The sequence below is a fragment of the Hylaeus anthracinus genome, unplaced genomic scaffold (assembly GCF_026225885.1).
Source record: "Hylaeus anthracinus isolate JK02 unplaced genomic scaffold, UHH_iyHylAnth1.0_haploid 5, whole genome shotgun sequence".
Lineage (NCBI taxonomy): Eukaryota > Metazoa > Arthropoda > Insecta > Hymenoptera > Colletidae > Hylaeus > Hylaeus anthracinus.
Genome location: NW_026535322.1, coordinates 12,329,939 through 12,351,245, shown reverse-complemented (window position 1 = coordinate 12,351,245; position 21,307 = coordinate 12,329,939). Strand labels below are relative to the sequence as shown.

Below are 21,307 nucleotides of genomic sequence, written 5' to 3'. Positions count from 1 at the left end.
GTAACCTATGTAAAGTGAAATTCATTCAATTTTATTATTTTTTTCTTCCTTATCTAACAGCTTGAAGATATAGCGACGTAGATATACGATAGAGAAACGACCTTAAATTCATTCAGATCATTTTAGTATATTCCTCTTATTTATTTGGTAGATTTTAAATAAATCCATTTAATTTACTTCGTTAGTTTTCTCTGGTTCATTTAGTACCAGCGATCCTCGTCATATACTTTTTTAAGTAAAGTATACATATACTCTATATGTATATTTCTTTGATCGCGATCCAAGAGCCCCGCATCCACCACTTATGCAACAACTATTTCACCTTATCCGTTATAATAGATCTCAATCTTAGCGAATGGAAGAATTGAAGTGTCGAAGGATAGATTGCTTTGAGCGTATTCGTCGAGTGTGTCGTATAATATTGATCGTTTCCGCTGAATTTGCCGCTGATGGAGCAAGCAAACAGCCTGAAATATTTAGTTTCATTCCGATTCCTCTTATGAATTGCCAGGCCTGGAAATTGATTAGAACAATTAGAAAACAACGGTGAACGGTAATCTATCGGAGTGCTGTTCGAAGAGATGTGTAAAATATTAGATAGGAAAATCCATAACTTTCAGAAAAAAGTTCGTAACTTTCAGAAAAAAAACGTATCGAACAGGGTTAGGTTGCAAACCGGCAATGAACTTCGCCCTTTTACGCATTTGCTGTATCGTGTATGGTTGAACTCGTATTTTCACATCGTGGTAAACAAAGTCGTTAAACAAAATAAAAATATTTTGAAAAGGAAATACGCGGAGTAAATATTTTCATAGCGCGTGCAAATAACGAACGGTGTTATTAATATCAGTATCAATTAATTTGCAAAATGTAAATAGTAATATATCTGTTCAAAATATTGGAAAATTAAATACGTGCATGAATTAATATCGTATAAATTAATTGAGGAGTAATACTAACACATTTTTATTGCTACGCGCAGGTATGAATTACTATTAATATTTTCCCGTTTTGTTTCAACCGTACAGAACAGATTTAATTTACGTTTAGCGGGTGTCTGCACCATAAGGGGGTCGATATTCCAACGATAGACTAGTATTAAATCCAACCCTATTCTGTCGCGTACGTTAATATCGCGGCTCCTCTGCATCATTCTATAACGAAGGTAGCCAACAACGTAAATGCAACAGTATTTTCGTTGAATCGACGTCGATACGATAAGCGAAGCTCGCCGCGTTCGAACGCCTATAAAGCATTATAAGGTTGGCAGAGCACGGTGCATAATTCCGCCTGGCACCGCAAGACATTGCGATCGGGAATTAGCATTGTAACAGCATTATACGGACCGTTTTGGCGCGGGTCCAAAGACACCGAAAACCCTTGATGGAGTGTCCCACGTACGAAAAAGAAAACGAGTAAAAGTTCAAGAATGGGTTTTTACTTTCTTGGCTGTTATTGAATCGAAAAGGGGAAAGTACTCTTGTCGGTCACAGTTTGATTCATTCATCCTTCATCCTTGGTTATTTTCGTATTTCTTGAGAGTTTGTTGGGGCCTGAGTTAAAAATAGCAAAAAGGAAGCGATCACGAAAAAATTCTATATTATTAGGTGAACTGGAAAGTAACATCGTTTTTAACTACTTGTTTATCACTCGACCAGTTAATTTTTATCGATCTGGCTTTGAAAATTTGCCCAATAGATGACAAAAGGCCGTTGATAACGATGGCGATTGTATAACTGATTAAAAATAGAAATTTATTAAAAATCTGTTTGAATTTAATGTAAAGAAAACGACATTACTTCCCCGACTTTACTACCTAATAGTAGGATACGCGTTGGTGTTTCTTTTGATTTGTATTTCAAAAGTATTTTGTTAGGAAATTATATAATTTGTTATGAGTGACTTTCACACGTCAGGCATCGATATTAAATTTTTGTTGAAAAATGAGGATTTGAATATTTCAATTTTACGTAGCTTTTCTAGAAACAAAAATGAATCTTCGAATAGAATTTTACACTCGCGTATAGACACTATTAAATTTATTTTAAACAGAGAAAGGTTTGAATATTCCATTTGCACCTACCCTTCATAAAAATCAAACAACGAATTCTAAAATAGAAGAATGCACTCATGAATGTACTCGCAAGCACGAGACAGATAAAACAAATCGAAGCGATACCCAGGAAGTTCAGCAATATCGTTTTTATTTTATCATTGACCAACGCCATCCGGAATGGTCTCTAGCTATCTTTCTCGCGCGTGTTCATCCGGGAGATCTTCGAAACAAGCTCTCGACACTTTTGCACCGATCAAGGACACAAGTCACCGTATAAGGGGCTGATAACATACATTTTTATTTTACGTCAGCTGTTGCTTCTTTCTCTCCTGTTTTTTTTTTCCTCTTTTTTTTTCTCTCGTGAATCATCGACCTCGATAACGACGTCACACGGAAGCGAGTGGCCAATCACTTTACAGTTATATCCTTCGTTTCGAACTCCACGTCGTGTCTGATCACCTCGTTCCACGTATTAACCGGACCGAGTGACAAATTCGTTCGAATATCTTTCGTGAAACGTCAACTTCTATTACAGCGTGATCGTGGTCACGTGACTGGCTTCTTTTTTTATTTTTATTTTTCCTTTTCTCATTTTTAGAATTTTCAATCGTGGGAAGCAGTAAAACATATATCTTTGTACGTGGATTATTATAATCTACTAATTTCAATTACACTTCAGTAATACACATAGCGAGGCATACCTGTCGAACAAACTTTTTGTCAGTATCATTTTTTAAAGATTTCTTACATCTCTAGGTTATTGCAATATTGTTAGATGGAATCATATTCTTTTATTAAGACTACAAAAAAGAACGTCGTCGTTAATAATTATAAAATCTACTCTAAATTCAATCGTAAATAAATAATAAAGAAGAGAGCGTCCCGTTCCCCAATTAAAAATGTTTCACAACTCATTACGTAAACTGATCACACCGAGGACTGTAAACCAACGATCGAAGCGTTTACATGAAAATAAATTACGCTTGTCCAAGCCATAATTAACTACATAGCTATTATTACCGTTTCGCCATATCGGCTCGGTAATTGCCATTTGTTTGCAGGCAGAACGCATTAATAATCATTTCACGGTACCATAGCTGACTTTAACAAGGGAACGAAGAAACAAGAATGAATCAGAAATCTGCGCTCGCGTAGTTATTGCGCAATGAAAAAGACAAAACCGCGGCGATCCGTCCCAAGAAAACGTTCACGACGAGCCCCGATGGCGCGAAGTGTTTCATTGCGCGGCTAATGATCGTGGAAAGAAACGAACAAGATTTCCCACGATCGATTAATCGCCCCCTCGAAACCGCTACGTATCGACTGTAACGAGCGCCCGTCGATACGCCGCAGGAAAAATGAAGGAAAAACCCGATTGTTCGCCCGGTATTTCGTGTCCAGCTCCTATCGTAATTTCCTTCGATGAGATCCCGCGCTCCCCGTTTTGTCGCTGGCCGCGAAGCATTAAGCCCAGAACGATTTGTGGCACGTGTGCAAACACAGGTACGGAAGTACGATTCTATTGATTGCTTTACAAATAGAACGACACAGTGGAAAGATTTGATGCAACACGGTTATGTTCGCCACGTGCCTCGTTTACTTAGCGAGGGATCGAAAATCTTGTCGAATGTACATTGTCGTTACAATGATTAACTGTGAACTTTTTAACTCGGAAGAAAGAAGTAGCTCCTTAAATAGATAAACCACATTAGGAGTCCAAGTATTAAATTAATGTTTCTTGAGAGATTTCTTTTTTACACAGAAGAATTTGTATGTTATATCTCCAAGACTTCTACGTGAAATAAATTGAAAAAATCATCAAATGTGCTTTAAATCATATCTAAAATATTCTGGAAGTTAAACAAAATTTACGTAAATTCTTCGCTTGTAAAAAAAACCTCCTAATGTCCCTACTTGACGATACAAATTTATTACTGGACGTTCGCAGACGTCCACTCGGAACACGTGAACGCGGGATAAGCCAAGTTGAAGCTTGAATTTCCATAAATCGTGAAATCTGGTCCGCGTTACCTAATAGAATAGCTTCACCTCCGTCGCTAACGAAGAGATTTCAGTAATCCATGTAATTGTGCCGGCGCGGCGCAGGGTCATCGGAGTGCGTGCCTCTCAAGGAACGATTTATATTTAGAGCCGCATCAAGCGGATCGTTTACACGAAGAGTTCAGCTTTTAGTATCCCGCGTAGTGACTTGGTTCGCATAGACCAGACGCCTCACGATCTGAGACACGGACAGCATTTCAAATAATCGTTTAGTTCTTTAGTATATGCCCAGGGAAGTTCGTAGAAAACGACGGTTCACGATCCTGGGGGTTCGTAGATTCTTTCGAGGGTCGTAGATGGTTATCCAACGGCCAATAAAGGTTTCCTGTTCGAATTACATACATATACTCCGTAGATCGGTGGTCACGTTTTCTGAATTATTCGAGGAATCAATCTGAATAGCAAACCAGAAAACATCGTGTTTTTTAATGTACTATAGAAAGAGCTTTGAATTCAATTCTTGGATAAATGAATAGGTTTAGAAATTAATTTTGTGCATTTCTGAAGTAAATTTACCATTTATTTATAATGGAGAGCCACAAAAGTTTTAATATGTTCTGTTATACACTTTAAAAGAGCACATGTAGTTGTAATAATAGGTGGTCATGTTTTCTGAATTATTCGAGGAATCAATCTGAATAGCAAACCAAGAAACATCGTGTTTTTTAATGTACTATAGAAAGAGCTTTGAATTCAATTCTTGGATAAATGAATAGGTTTAGAAATTAATTTTGTGCATTTCTGAAGTAAATTTACCATTTATTTATAATGGAGAGCCATACAACTTTTAATATTCCTCCAGTTATGCACTTCAAAAGAGCACATATAATTATTACAATAAATATTTTTATTTAGACTAGAGTCATATATAATCGAATGTGAAGTCACATCTACGCTTACTAGTTTTCAAGTACACTTATAATCCGTTAGAAGAGTGACAATACACGAGATTTCACGACTATTAAACTTTCTGCATGGGTACATCGTAATGTCCATCAGGTTGAGACTTCTTCTAGGAAGATATTATTTTTAACCTGTCTTCGTCTGCGAAAATCAGAGCCATCTCGTGTAGGGGATCGACTGGTCGCGTATTAACGCGACAGGGGATCGAAGAGGAGAATGAAAGTGACGTTAGATACTAATTATATCGACGTTCCTTGCCACGGAATAACAGCTATGACGTACTCTATAGCTAAGCGTTTACGTACGTCGAATAGTAATTTTGTCATCAACCGAGCAACAATCTAATGGTGCAAGCACGTCACGTTGTTTATATTATAGTCTTAAGCTCCGTGTATTATCAAAGAACGATAGTTCATCCTTTTGACTTTTCCTAGAAAAATAGTTGCTCTTAAAAGCGTGACCCAGGTCTGGCTTGTTATGATTTCTAATATTAGGTCGTCCCATAAGTTCATGCCTCAAGTATTCTAAAAAAAGGTAATCTCTCTTATGTTACAATATTCTCCCACCTTTTCGACATAGTCATTATACAGTCACTATACAATTTCTGTAGTTTTTTTGATTAAATATTGGCTCAGTTTGCAGCACGAATATATAGGACGACCTAATACTTGAAATGCTACTATAAAAATTAATTCTCATTCAGTACCTTAACTTCAAGAAGAGTCACAAAATCTCAGACTTCTAATGAATATCTCTTTCATTCAAACATAAGTCGAACTTCAAGCTACCCTTTCATTAAAGTTCTGCTGTCGCACTTGAAACACAGCCTAGAGTATCTCGCCCAGGATCAAGTGCAGCGTTTAACGTATTTGCTCGTGGAATCGATATTTCAAACGTTACTCGCGTTCGCACAGTTAAAGCAGAATTTTAAATCAATTCGAATATTTAATTCACAATTTCGCGCCGATCGGCGCCTCCGCTCTTTGCATAATTAAATGCTCGTCGGATTGCATCGGAAGTACCTTAACGAAGTTATGTGTTGCGACTACTGTGCGTACGGGATAATTGGATGGAAGCTGATCACCGAGTACGCTCGTAATGTGTTTTCGACACGTTTACATAACTAAAAAGATTGTTCGAAGACGATCGCGTCGCGTCTTTTCGCTGACGTTCCGTTTAGCGGAACTTCGTGCTTCCTTAGAGGATTCACTGCCGTGTCCGTCTTGGTTACATCATCAAATTCGATTATTATATTAATGTATTATGGCCTCTTATCTGTGCCTTGCGTCGACGTAAAAGTTCGTGTCAATATAGACGTCTGGACATATGTAGTGTAATGTCAAGTGTGCAGTGTAATACGAAAGTACATGTCCTTACGAAACATCTTGACCTTGAGAATTTCCAAAAGAGAGATGTTGGAACAACAAATTCGTCGCATAATATTCAAATAGCATATAAAGTATTTTTTGTATCATCGCAGTTAGGAGGCATACTCAAGTAGCCTGGAAAATCGAATATTCAATTCTAAAGTTCCGCCATTTAGTTAATATTCTTTTAATCCATTTTCCCTAATAAGGGCCGATCGAATTCTAAAAACAAAAGGTGGTGACTCCAACGGTCGTCACAACCATAACGACGAGACATTCTAGTTTCGGACCTCCGAACGTTACAACGCGTACAATTCTATAGTTCCATTGATAATGAATGGAACAAAATTACTTTTCATTAATTCGAACCATCATCGTGGCGGACTCACTCGCGTTAACATTCTCGTTCCACTTGAAGTGACCTAGAATATTCCACGTAACTAGTAAACAATCCGACCAAGACGGTTGAAAATTTCCGAGAATCTTGTATACATATGTACAAATCAACTTACCAAATCTCGTGACCGTACGTCAAGTATTTTGGCTGGAAGAAAATTCTGAAAATCGCAATATTAAGCTAGAGCAGCCACAGTTTTTCGAAAACGGCTGGGGCAAAAAGATTTATATTCGGTGGTTTAAGAGCAAATAATTAGCAAAAAAATATACTGCAAGAATGGAATTGATATCCCTGTTAGGTACAGAGATACAATAAGTGGCTACGCTAGCTTAGTGTTACGCTAGCATAACCATTGTTTCTCGAAAACGGCTGAAGCAAACAAATTAATTCTTTGGCAAATAATTAGCAAAAAAATATCGTGTTAATTTGGCATTGGCCTTTTGAAATAGCTACGCCAGCTTAATATACGTAAAATCGCATCGAGACTGATAAAAAAAGGTGTACCTCCTTAATAAAAGTCCGACTGTATCCGCCAAAAACGATCCTTAATCGAGGTAGTCCGTGAGAAGATAAGCTCTGAACCTCGACGCATTCGAAGGCAGAATTAGTAATTACGATCGGGTCAGCAGCGGCGTTCTATGCGGTTTGTTTTATAGGCAATCATTAACAAGCGGGAGTCGCAGTGCATGCTTGGCATCGCGGTGATTTATCATGGAGTCAATACGCCTGGTGACCCGGGGATTGCGTTCGTTTTCGGTACATAGAACAGGTATACGACTCGGTCTATATAAAGCTAGCCTGGGCGTCGCATTATATTTTTCTGCAGTACCGTATAGCGGTATATTATTGCAGTGCCAAAAGTTTCCGGTCGCTCGTGCCCATACCGGGTGTCCCGTTACGGCCGCATCGCGCGTCCTCGAAAACGCAAAACACCGCAGAAGCCGACGAAACTTTAGGGAATCCGTAATTAGAGAAGTTTTCTTTCGCGCAAAGCAATCGCAATCGGCGATCACGAACGCTGCGATTAAAGTCGGGTCGAAACGAAGTCGATCGTGCGGCGATTGGTACCAGATATGGGTGATATTCTACATAAAAATCTTGATATAGGATGAATTAATGATGAATAGTGTTTTGTAGTCGTCACTTGTTTAGAAAAAACTAGAGTTCCAATCGTGGACTCCATAAAAATAATACGGAGTAATAATAATAGATAATTCCATTTCTGGAATTATGTCTACATAAAAATCTATAATAATAAAAGATGAATAGTCTTTTATTTATAGTCATCACTGATCAAGAAAAAACTAGAGCTCTTATTGTGCTATGATATTGCGTCCCATTCTCTAATGGGACATTGTCTGGTGCAATTTTATGCTCGAGAATTCCTTGATTGAATTCAAAGATTGTTTCCTTGAAGAATCCAAGGTCCGATGTCTTTTATGAAAACAATTTTCCTTCGTAAGAAGCACGTCAAATGCAGCTCCAAAGCCAAACAAATTTACATTTACTAGGTCCACTGGACAAGTTGAAAGGGCATTCTTCTGATTTAGCGATGTTACCCGACATCCAAAGAACGATAATTCATCCGATTAAGTGCCCCAATCGCCAGCAAGTGGTACACCGCGTACATTGGCTAAACTTCGGGAAGAGCTGCTCTCTTCGCGGTTGTAGCGACGGAAGCGAGGGTGCAGTTGAATTTTGTATTCAACCTTTTTCGATTGGCCCGCGGACAGGTATATTTTCGCCTCGACGAGGTCCGCAGTAGATGCAGTAAATAACGATATATGTGGGTCGTCGACGAATATACAAACTTTTTTCATCGTTTTTTCAGCCGCCGGCGCCGGTTCTGCGTAAAAGGAATCGTATAGTTCGATACAAGTGAAACGAATGAGTCATTTCCGGTCAGACGTTTCTTTTGAGGAATAGTTGATCCAGTCGAGAGTTCGTTCGCTCGTTCCAAAACCAGATATCAGCTGTTTTCAAACAAATACAACGAAATACGGTCGCTTTAAAGGGGTACTCTTTTATTTGATCAATTTCGAGGTAATTTTCTTGCGGCAAAAATAAAGAATAACCAAGTCTCGTGTACAATAATCTTTATAGAATGATCTGAGATATATGTATATACAAACGGTTAGGACTTTGGCAATTAAACATTTTTGTTTGTATTTAATTTGGTAGAAATATTTCGGAGACCTCGAGCATCATGAATAACCCCCAATAAATCTTTCGACTCAAAGAGAAAGAGCACCTCCTTAAAGTACAATTATTATTATTTCTTCAATGTTGACCAACGACTGGTCCGAGAAATTCACAAAATAATTCCTGCAAACGCATTAGGTTGTTGTTAAAATAAAGGATTGTTTTATATTTAAAAGATAACTCAAACTAGTATTTTATATCGCGACTTATAGCGGCGCTCATTTTGAACTTTACTAGAGTGATCGTTGCTACATTTTCAACAATATCAATAGTAACCTAAATCAGTAATAAAGCAATGTAGGTACACGTGATTTAGGAGTCGTAGGGTGCAATGAATAAGCAAATTTAGTGGCATTTAAATATACCTACACAATAAAAAAGAAAAAATTCCCTACAGAAAGTGGAATAATCGTGTGACGCAAGGAAGTATTCGTCCTAATGCCGTTACCGTGGAACCTTTCCGTTTTTGCTGTTTCACTCGACAAACAATCTAGCGTCACGAAGGTAGGCGGTGCAATTCTTGGCGTGTACAGCATTGTGCACCAGTGAATCGGCCGGTGACATGCTTCCAGCCTACAATATGCAATTGTGTTCGCGGACACAAAGAGCGGGAATCAAGAATTCAGGGGACAGCGGTCTCCTCGTCTTTGCCTCGAGACCTCGACCAGGGGGCGTTTATCGGGGGGGGGGGGGGGGGTTGGTTGGCTCCTCATTAAATTAATCAACGAGCCGCGACGAAATTTACCAATAACCACGCTCGATCCGGTTAATAAATCGATTTATGTGTGCGCGTGAAATTTTCCTCTCGCGTTTTCGGCCGATAAATTAGTTTTCTCGTGCATTAATTACAGATGGCCCCGGAAATTCTATCAGCAACAAAATTGCAGGGGAAACTGCATCGAAAGCGGTCTCAATTTTCCACCATCCGCGAAGGGGGACGCTGGGAAGGTAATATGCGGTCCCGATAGGGACTAAATGGGAATGTTTATCGATTGGGGGATGATCGTCAGCTTCGAACAGGCTATTACTCCTTGAGCACGTGTATTTGTTTCTTTTCTTTTTATTTAACGACTTTATTGCGCGAATATATAAGATCCGCGAACGTTCAGTTTAAGGAGACACTCTTTTTTTTGGAGCCAGTTTTAAGGCAACATTTGTGATTCTTTTGTAGGTAAAGTACTTGACGTAAGCTTTCGAAGTTTAGCAAGTTTATTTATACATGTATATAGAAGATTCTCTAAAGTCATCAACTGCTGCTCCTGAACCAAGCCTCAAATCAATATATAACCCGAATTTATTAAATTTAATACACGAAAAGATTCATTTTCCTAGAGATTTATTTCTAAACTTAAAATATTAAATTCAGGTTTATTTCACGAAATTGGATGCTTATCTTATGGATTCCAACTAAAGTCGCAAATAAAAGTAAAACTTGACGCAACTACCGCCAATTTTAGTTTATTCATAAACGCAGTGCGAGTCAAGGTCAACTTGTGTCGCTCTATCAAGGATTCATAAGAACTTTACTCACCTGGGGGACGAGTTATCGAATTTTCAACTACAGGAATTATTTCAGCGAATCAGCACTCGAAGTTCACCACGCCAACAATTCCACTATCGTAATTGTTCAACGACTTCTGCGTCACGCGATAAATCCCGAAGAATCCAGTGCGATCCAGAGAGCAAGTAGAACCGTGCAAGATCAAGAATGAACACGAGAAGCAACGATACAAACGCGATCTTAAATTACTGGGAACCGAGCGACCGCTCGTTAAATGTTTTCCTGCAAATCGGCAATTGCCACTTGACTTACTTTCTGCAATTCTACTAATCAGAAGTATTCAATTGCCTCTCACAACAAATAGACAAAGACAATTTATTCCATCGTCGTTGGAACATACATCAAATAATCCTCGAAACGTCCTCTCTAATTACCGTACGAATACCACGAAGGTCTAACGCAGATCCAATCGGTACAATGGCCGTCGTAAATCACCTCTCCGGAACCTGCGAGGCAATTCGTGGCCAATTGCGAAGGGCTCGTTCGCGAGAGCTCCCTTCGTCGCAGCGATTCGCGATGCGGTAGCTAACCTCGGCGATAATTTGGACAAATTTACTTGATTTCTTCCTGACGGGAACTCGATCTCCGCAGGAAACGTCGCGATGGCACTTCCCTTCGATCGACGCGTGTATCGAGGTGCAGCAGATTGCTTGCGATCCATCGATCGGCGCGCCCGCGCGCGATATCGCGGAGGAGGGTTGCAGTCGAGTAGCGATGGGACTGAGACCGTTACACTCGTATATTGCAGTAGATTTGTTTACAGTATATTGCGGAGAGTTTCCGTATCATGATTTTAACATATTATACTCTGGGCTAGGAAATGATAAGTGGAGGACGATCTAATAATTCTAATCTCAGTCGTATGTAATATATATGTGTATGAATTAAATTCTAAATATATGTACGAATTATAGACGTATGTTGTATATATTACTCTTTTTACAAAATTAATTATTTTAGGAATATGAATATAGGAATACTTACACGAATATGTAAACATATGAATACTTGTATGAATATATAACCACGTGAACACTTATATGAATACATAAACGTATGTAAATATGTATACTTATATGACTAAATTATCGCAAAAAATCGTTTTTACTATCATTTATTATTACAAAGGTAATAGTATTATAAATATATTATATATATATATAGGTACCTTTATAATAATATTATAAATTTAATATTATAAAGGTACCTGTATTGAAAATATACCATATATAAAATAACATAAATATATGCATTGAATATATGATAATACATTATTATGTATTATAACCCTGAAACATTAAAAAGTAAATTGCTACAGTTACGGTTCCGCAGTGTGCAATGCCTCGTTGCAACTCAGTACCCTGATTGTACATATATCGACAACCATCGATATCAGCGAGCGTGTCACAGGATTGGTCCCATCGCTAGCTCGCCCCTATCACGGTGGTACGGTCTAAGCCGTGGGCCATCCATCCATCCTCACGTGTAGATTGAATGGTCCCTCGCGTGCTGGGAGGTCTTCAAGTTCCTGGCGATGGGTTGGGCACTAGGTCAGCCTTTAGGCCGACCGAGCCGCACGATATCGTACCGCAACGCCGTATTTCAACTTCTCGCCGAATCCGCGAGTCGTTTCTGCCCGCGCAGACTTTCCCCAACGAACGATGCCAGGCGGGCGGGCGGGTTTCGCACGATATCATTTCGAGCAATGGGAATGATAGATCGACGGGAACTGGGTTACGGGGAAAAATATAGAGCCTGAGTCGATGCTAATTTCAACGCGACTGAGGCCACGCGACTCGCTTGGCAAAATTGACTGTCTTCGATTCATCCGACTTTCCTTTCGTTCCGTTCCTTTCTTTCTTTTTTTTTTCTATTTTCGCGTGTTCCAGCAGCGGAGGAACTATTCAAAGTTCGAAGTTAAACGAGTTTTACGACGGCATTCTTTCGAGCTTGGGGGGTGGGGGGTGGGGTCGACGCGCTGGGCGACCGCCAAATATTTTCGATCCTCGTGGCTTTTCGACGCTCTCGTGGGACGATAACTTGTTCTCGTCAAGGGTATCGGTCTCTCGAGCTGTAATTATCCTCGTTGATCAATTGGTTCGTTAACAATTTACGTTCGTTCTTAACAATTTATAACTTTTATCGAGGGACGTTAACTGGATATTTCTTTACTTTTTATTGGTTTCCTGCAAGTTCAGTGGCATTAGTCAGTTATCTGTTAGGTCATCCCACAAGTTATGCCAGATACTTCTATTCAAGTTGACGCTTTAACTGTCGCCTTACTTAGAACGAATTTACAACTCGAAGGAGGATTTTCATAATTAATATTGTATTACTATCTCCCTCTGGGAGTTATTTATCAGGATTATTCGTAAACTTAAACGACCCAACCAAAAGACACATAAGAGACCAACACAACACACTTAACATCTTACTCGAATTATATTTTTATCAGGATTCTTCATAAACTTAAACGATCCAACCAAAACACACAAAAGAGAGACCATAAATTAAATGTTTATAAACTTTGATAAACCTTAGCAACAACACTCGTAACATCTTCTCACACTTGCACGTAATATTCATGAAATACAAAGAAACTTAATTTCATATAACAACGTATATTCGCATATCATAGCCGTCGGAATGAAATTCAAAAGAACTAATGAAAACATTCACCGACTCAAATATTTGAAAACCGCACATTAAACATATTTTGCACGCATATTATCAAAGAGTATGTTAAAAGCCCTGTCCGTCTCCAGCGTAGCGATGACACTTCGTTGAAGTAATTGTGTTACGTTTAAGTTCGTTTCTGTGGAAGTTTAAGTGCCGTGCGCTTTGTGGACTTAACGCCCTGGAAGAGATGAGAAAAATGATGGCCGGAAGGGATTTACGAGTACGTAACCCCATAACCCGCTAATGCTATTTGAGGTTGGAATAGAACGAGGTATATAACCTCAGACATAATGCGATCAGCGGTGTATAATTGGGTTTGCGACTAACGGCGGTTCACTAACGAAGATTTCATCACCGAATGAGGGAAAGTTTAATCCTTAACGCTTTAACCCGCCCGCGAAGATGTAGCTTTTAAATGCTAATTTCCGCCGGAAACTGAAATTGTTTAAATTGAATTCACTCCGTCGAATATTTGTCTCCTCGATGTGTCTCGTATAGAACGTTGTCAGATCGTCAGAGATAAATTTTCGCTAAACGAGACAGATATATCCTGACAGTTATCAATTTTTAAATCGTAACGTATCTTCAAAATGAACAAATAAATACCACAGGAAGAGTGGTACCAAAATGGCGACCCTCGAATTTTCCAGAGCCTTTAAGTGACGTCAGTTTTTAAATAGCAGGTTATTTAATAAATACGTGAATTGTAAAACAGCAACGTTTCTTTGAAATAAATAAATAAACGACACAGGAAGGATGGCATCAATGACGTTAAAAATTAACACTATATTCTTGCATTTTGTTTCAAGTCAAAATATTCTGAATTTCGTAGAAACAACATCGGTTCCGTAACTTCCGGTTTTGCTCCGCAACGAGCGTTTATTAAAAGGTAGCGAAAAAACGCGCGGTTATGCAACCCTACCACCCGATAAAGTCGCTTAATCGCAGCGTCACGTGAGGTATTTCTCCTCAAAATAAGTCCGCTCGAAATTAACGACGGTTTTGATCTTGCTCGCGACTCGTACATTTATTGCTTGACACGAGAATGCTGTTTAATCGCGAATGCTGATCGCACGTGACTTTGGAAATTTTTGCAAGAAGAAACGATAAATCTTCACGAAAATGACCTTTCCCCCCAAATACTTAAGTCATATATGAGCTGTTACATTTAAAAATGGAGTAAGACCATTTTCTTTTTTCATATTTTTGCGATAACATTTTATAGCCAAAATTCTCTCGTTATTTCATAAAAGAACCATTCTCCATTGAATATATGATTATAAATATGAAGAGAAGGTGTCTTGTCTTACTAAAAATACCGTTAAATCATTTTTTGTTTAAAAAGTCAATTTTTTCCATTTTCAAATATAACAGCTCATATATGTGTATACATACACAAAATACTATGACATTTTAATCTATGGTATCATTAATATTCATTCTGGAAACGTAATTAAATGCATTATAGAGCGAACTATATTTTATTGTATCCGCAAGCCTGCATATTAATCGTTAACTCGATAGTCAATCATCGCGAATGATTTCACGGTTAATTAAAACTTCGATCGATCAACGATCGTCCACTTCGCTCGCAGTCGTTGATTGTCATTTTGATTAAATTGATGTCCAATACTATTCGATACTATGTTTTACCGGAAGTGGAAGAAACATCGCCAGCTGACGCCGTTTAGTTGTCCTCTTGCTATACCCTCGCGCGATCGTTACGACGTATCCCTGACTTTGAATTCGTTAGGCGACTATACTGCGCCGCATACCTCCTTCAATTTTTCATTGGGACGAAATCAAGGCCACGTTTGATCGATAAACTGAAAAGAAACGTTCGCTGAAAAAAGTGCTACACGTGTCCTGGCCAGGGATACGCAGAATCTCTTTAGTAATTGAAATCTAAATTACCTGAACTCGATTTTTATTTGTTTCTTTGCAAAAGCAAGCCAACTAATGAGAATCTTTTAGGATTATTACGAACTGAAGGAGACTCATATTTTTCAAACAATAGTTGAGCTGAAATAGAGATTCTAGTTTAGAGGGTTAATTTTCGAGTATTCATTCTAGATTCTTTCTAGATAAAATCGCGTTTAACGTCCACGCCGGCGTGTACCACCGGTGGCTCACGCTCGCGTGCCTATCAGATAACGTTTCCCACCGCGCCGCCCCATGATGAGAAACGCAAATAGCAGCGCCGGCGTGAACGTGTTAAAGCTCTTCATAATGTTCTCTTTAAATGTCCTAATTCACTCTTCCGAGTTCAACAAAATCTTTTGCAAGATGTCTTCTTCGAGATCTCCGCACTGAAAAGATTCCAATAAAAAACAAATTTATTGTAAGTCCAGCCTGGAACACTTTTTTAAACCTCCCAATTCCACACAGACAGTGCCATGATTCAGCTATGTAAACCAGGCACCCGACTTTTCAAAGATTAATTTTTTTTTTTTTTTTATAGAAAATGATAGTATTTCGTTTGTACTTGATTGTATCACCAATAATTTCGTTTGTACCTTCATCAATTAATAATTAAATAAAATTAAAAAGATTGAGATTTTTGAAATCTGCTTTTTCCCTATTCTTTAGAATCGTTTGTACTCGTTTGTAGCGCAATAGTTTAACTTTTATAATTCAACCGTATCAACAATTGCTTGTAAAATTTAAACTATTGAGGTACAAACGAAACGAAAAGCGGTACAAACGTACTAAAGAATACGGAAAAAACAGATTTCAATAATCTCAATGCTGGGTGCTGACCATTTTTTGAATTTTTTTTAATTATTAATTGATGAAGGTACAAACGAAATACTATCATTTTCTATAAAAGAAAAAAATTAATTTTTGAAAAGTCGGGTGCCAGGTTCACATAGCTCCATGATTCGCTATCCTCGAGGTCCCTAAAATCGAGGCGCGAAAGTGATCGATTCGTCGTCGCAGTGGGCCATACCCCACATTCGAAGAAACTGCAAAGGCGGCGCTCGATCAGCGTCACGATTCTTGCAACATCGGGGAGCGATTCAGTTCACGATTATTTCCTCGATTACTGCGCTATAGTAAAAGAGAGAAAGAGAGAGTAACGTCAGGTCTCGTCTCCTGGTCAACGACGAAATCTCTGTTGTCGCAAGGCTAACGGCCAACGGGCCACCGCGACGAAAGTTTCGAGCAGAAACTTGCGCAATTTTCGTTACGTAAACGCGGGGACGGGCGGTGCTCGTCTGCTCGTAGCGGAAATCGAAACGTCGCATTAATTAATTCGACGCCAATTAAAGTTCCGGGGCTAGCACGGGCTTCTCGCGGCCAACTTCCGTGCCACGAGGCGACGATCATTTTGGTCGGACGGTTTCCTCGTTAGTCGACCCTGATTTGCCTGACACGTATCCTCCGTGATCTATTTCTAATATCGTCGCGTAAGCGTTTCTCGCGGTCGCTTAACGGACAAAATTCACATTCGCAGCATAGTATGCAGAAACTTTCATTTCTCGAGATATTAGAAGAAGAATATAGTTTTCCATATGGCCAGCAACTTTTCTATTTTGGTCCAAGATTTTGAGAAAAAAAAAAGTGATCCTTCGACAAAAATGTTTTAAATAAAAGTCGTATATCTCGATGAGATATGAAATTCTTTTTTATTTCCTCGGTCAAAATGAAGCATATTTCATCGAATATGATATAGGAGCAACTCTTACTAATTATGAGAAAAAAAATTCCTAAAGAAACGTAGAAAAATGGTCTGAGAAAAAAGTGTTCCTTCGAAAAAATGTTTTAAACAAAAGTCGTACATCTCGACGAGGCATGAAATTTTTGTCAAATATATATTATCGAGAAACGAATGTTTGTCAGGAACACGAAAACATTTCTGTCCAAACAAGCATCTTGTCCACGTGTGACAATAGCTCGCCACACCTGTGCAAGCGAACGCAGTTTTCGTCGAATCTCGCAAGTATTCTTCGACAGTTTCTGACAGTTGCTCGCTGGCTTATCGCGAGAAACAGGGCAAAAGCGCACCGTGGTCGCAGACAAAGCGTTGGATACAGTTATCCTCCTATTTCCCTAACGAAGACGACAGCTACTCTACTCGCGCTCAGACTCGCGTTTGCTGAACGGCCCTGACCTTACGGAAGCAGGTTCGTTGAACTGTTGTCAATTAGTCGTACGATTGCATCAAACGTGTGTCGACACGCGGATTTACCTTTTTCAATGGCCCGTTCAGATATTATCTACCGCGAGGAACGGAGCCGAATAGTCGCGAGCGAATTCAGAGAACGCTCCAACGCGTAAATCGCGACCAGTCGTGTTGGCACAGCGTCAGATTGATTATCACTGATTATCGCGTGCACGTGGTCTATTGTTGTCAAGGAGATAAACGATAAACATCGCTTAGAGCAATTTTTTGCGTTGGAAACATGAGACGTTCTACAAGCGTGAAATCACGAATTTGCCCAAACATTAGTCACTCCGACTAGATTCAATACGAATGTACAACGCGTAAAACGTTATACAAAATAAAAAGAAGGAATTGCATCGCGTTGAGGGATGCCATAGACATTGCTTTAAGTGTTCCAAATAGAAATGCTCAAATATTCACTGACTCTCTAAGTGCGCTGCTCTCCTTAAATAATCTTAAGTTTGACATCAAAACTAATCCGTATATTTTTGAAATAAGAAAAAAGGTTTACCAATTTTCAACAGTAATCTCAAACAATAGTCAAGTAAAATTCTATTGGGTACCGGCGCATATAGGGATTAAGGGAAATGAAAATGCAGACGCATTAGCTAAAATCGCAACGAATGGTATATCAACAAATTCGATTAAAACCCCATACACAGACCTAAGAGAATGTGCCAAAACAACAGCAATAAATAATACCTACGATTTTATCAGTGATAAGAAGCAAGACAAAATTTTTCTGTTTTCTTTAAAAAAAAAAAAAAACTGGTATAAAATGACAAATCATAAAATGTTTTGTTTACGGGACCTACTGGAAGAAATATTCTACAAGATGCAAGAGGTTCACTCCGATTGGTCAAGCCATCTCGGCGTAATCGGCGAACATACATAATCAAAATTACGGTTTTTTGCAAAAAAAAAACGGGTAAAAAATGACATATCGCAAAAAATCTTGAGAATGGGACCACCAGGGAGAGATGCACTATAAGATGCAACAGGTTTAATTCCGATTGGTCAAGCCATCTCGGCGTAATCGGTGAACATACCTTAAGAAAAAAAAAAATATACATGTCGAATTGAGTAACCTCTTCCTTTTCGAAGTCGGTTAAAAAAGGTCTATACAATGGCGTAGAATATTTTAGAAAGTATTTCCGTCGACAAGCGAATCCTTGGTATACAAATAAAAATCTGCCGCGGGAAATTATAATAACAATTAACAGGTGCAGATTAGGGCATTATACTTGCGCTAAGCTTTACAAGTGATCCACAATGTCAGTGCGGATATGAGCGTCAAGACATAGACCATATTTTATGGCATTGTGCTACATACGACAAACAGAGAGAAAAATTAATAACAGGTCTAGAGAAATTAAAATATCATCTCCCCATGAGGGCGAGTATCCTTCTCGCAGAACCAACTGTGCCAGTTTGTAACCTCTTGCGTTTATATTTTAAAAACTGCAACCTAAAGATTTAATCTTCACCGACAATGTATCCTGTTTTATGCACTACGTATTATTTATCATGTATTATGTAACTATGTATGTATTGTGTAAGTAGCGAAATAATCTCTATAAAGAGGTTCTAATCGCATTAAATAATAAGAAAAAAAGAAAAAGAAGAAATAACCCTGGAGCTACTCGCCTAGATCTAAATTTCAATAGCCACTCCAAAACAAAATAGTCCCGTCGCACGATCTAAAACGGTACTTTGCTTTTGTTTTCAGGCAACGGGGGCACGGAGCAAAAAATGTCGCCGTTGAGGCCGTAATTGAAGGATCTTCATAGGGAGGAAGCGGAAGGTGCAAAAGTCGGGGTAGACGCGGGCCAAGGAAGAAAAATGGCGTCGACCAGCGGGCACAAGAGGAACGGCTCGAGCTCGAGCATGTTCGCCCACAAACGCACGGAGTCCGGCGGTGGTTTCATCGGCCACAAACGCTCGGAGAGCGGTCACAAACGCGCCGAGAGCATATCCAGTGCCTTTGGCCACAAACGATCCGAGAGTGGCCACAAGAGGAACGAGAGCGGCGGCGGTTTCGGGCACAAAAGGTGATTCTCGCCTCTGGCTCGCGCCGAACGGAATTTCGTAGTTTGCCCGCGACACGCTCCGCTCGTAACGAGCCCATTGCTCGTCTTTGTTTCAAACTTAGGCGAAAGAACGCCACGAGCGGCCTACTCGTCGTTAATTTTCCCGCTTAACCGACCGGTTTCGAATCTCGTCTTAGCTTCTTGACGCGTTTAACTCACTGGGCCGAGATAACGAGCCTGGACTCCTGGAGCACGACTTCAGGGTACGACTGCGGAGGGTTCTTTATCTGTTTTCAACACATTTGCATCATTAGCGCGTACAGAAGCGTATTTTGCCTGGTTGCTATATATTGCGTAGTTTGTTTGTCACAAAAATAGAAAGAAAACAAAAGTCGTCACCGGCTCTTGGACTATGATGGTGCTACATAAATTCTGTTAGGATCTGATAATGGAGTACGAAGATAGATTTATTTATTCAGCAGATATTAAAATCAGGCTACATACTGGATGTACAGTAAGTAGAAATTAGAAAATGAATTTTAACAATCATTTGAAAAGAAACTAATTAATTCATAACTCTGTAAATACGTATCCCACAAAAAGTATTCCCTCGAAAATCCATGTACGTAGGCTTCGACATCATTTGTTGAAAAATATCCTTCGAGCGAGTTCTATCGGCGTGTATCTACATGCTTATTCTTGGCCTTCGAATGGCGAAAAGTTAATGTTTAAATCAAGAAACGTCGCAGTCGCGGGCCTGCAATTTTCACGCGCGGCGTTCTAAAGCGACGCCCTGGAAAAAATTCGCGCGAAGGGAGAGCTCCTTTTACCTAGAGAAGTAATATGATCCTTCGACCGGGGGTCTACGTGTAATGTTCAGGCAAGTACAGGTTCAGGCGTCCAGGGGCTTCCAGGATTCTGTTCGTCTTCTTCCTTCTAATGTTAACGGGACGGGAACCGAGAAATTGCGCTCCCTCGACAATGTAACAAACTTCCTGTCTCGTGGCATTTGTATCGCGTTACGTCGCGGGTACCCGTGCGAATATCAACTAAATAATGGTAATTTTATTCCGTCGTCATCCGAGAGACCGGGAAACGTTGCCCTAGAAACAGCAGAAACCCGTGTCTAACCAAATTCCAATCGGTTCCAAAAGTTGGATGCCTACGTGCGCGGAACCCACGGGCTGAAACGATCATTCGCTTGCCAAGCTACCGTCAGAAACGAGTGGATTGGTATAATAAATTAAATTGAAAACCGGTCTCACGCCTACGGCGAATTAATCCGTGCTTGGAACGCTGTACATATTGTTAATCTGGAACGCTCAGGTTAATAGCAAGGGAGAGAGAATGGAGAACTAATGGATCACTTCCAAATTGCTCGCTGACCTTCGGCTTTAACGTTACCAGGTCCGAGTCTGGCAGCAATTACCATGCTGGACATCGAAGGAACGAAAGCATGTACGCTATGACAGGGCTCTATGCGGAGAGTACTGGCACGGGCACGGATGAGACCACAGACCCGCTGCAGGCTACCGGGAGCAGACTGACTCACGATACTGTTATAAGGTGTCACAGTAGAAATCCCAGTTCCGGCCTCGTGGACCATAGGTGAGTGAGCTGGTGACCGAATTACGAGGACTTTTGGTGAAAATTTAACACTTCTACTAAGCGAGTACGCCTCGTGAGCTGCCACGTTTCGATTGCGGACCTTCCTGCAAAATGTCGAACTTATGTTTGTAATCGTCGAGAAGGTTCTTTTATTTTTGGAAAGAAAATGTCCATAAAATGTAGATAAATTTTTAACGCATTACATAACTTTATATTTTACCAACATAATGAATTGAAATGAAATATTTTACATACACGACACAAAGCTTTTGCAA

General features: G+C 39.6%; 1 protein-coding gene across 3 annotated transcripts in view; it reads left to right on the top strand.

The window, feature by feature from the left end:
- The window catches only part of LOC128895246 (solute carrier organic anion transporter family member 5A1), a 49,166-nt gene that overhangs the window by 15,276 nt on the left and 12,583 nt on the right, over positions 1-21,307 (top strand). For all 3 annotated transcript variants that reach the window (XM_054157678.1, XM_054157679.1, XM_054157677.1), the window contains exons 2-3: positions 19,124-19,445; positions 20,832-21,032. In XM_054157678.1, the coding sequence (XP_054013653.1) occupies positions 19,237-19,445; positions 20,832-21,032 (410 nt within the window). In that variant the 5' untranslated portion in view covers positions 19,124-19,236. The remainder of the gene's footprint in view (positions 1-19,123; positions 19,446-20,831; positions 21,033-21,307) is intronic.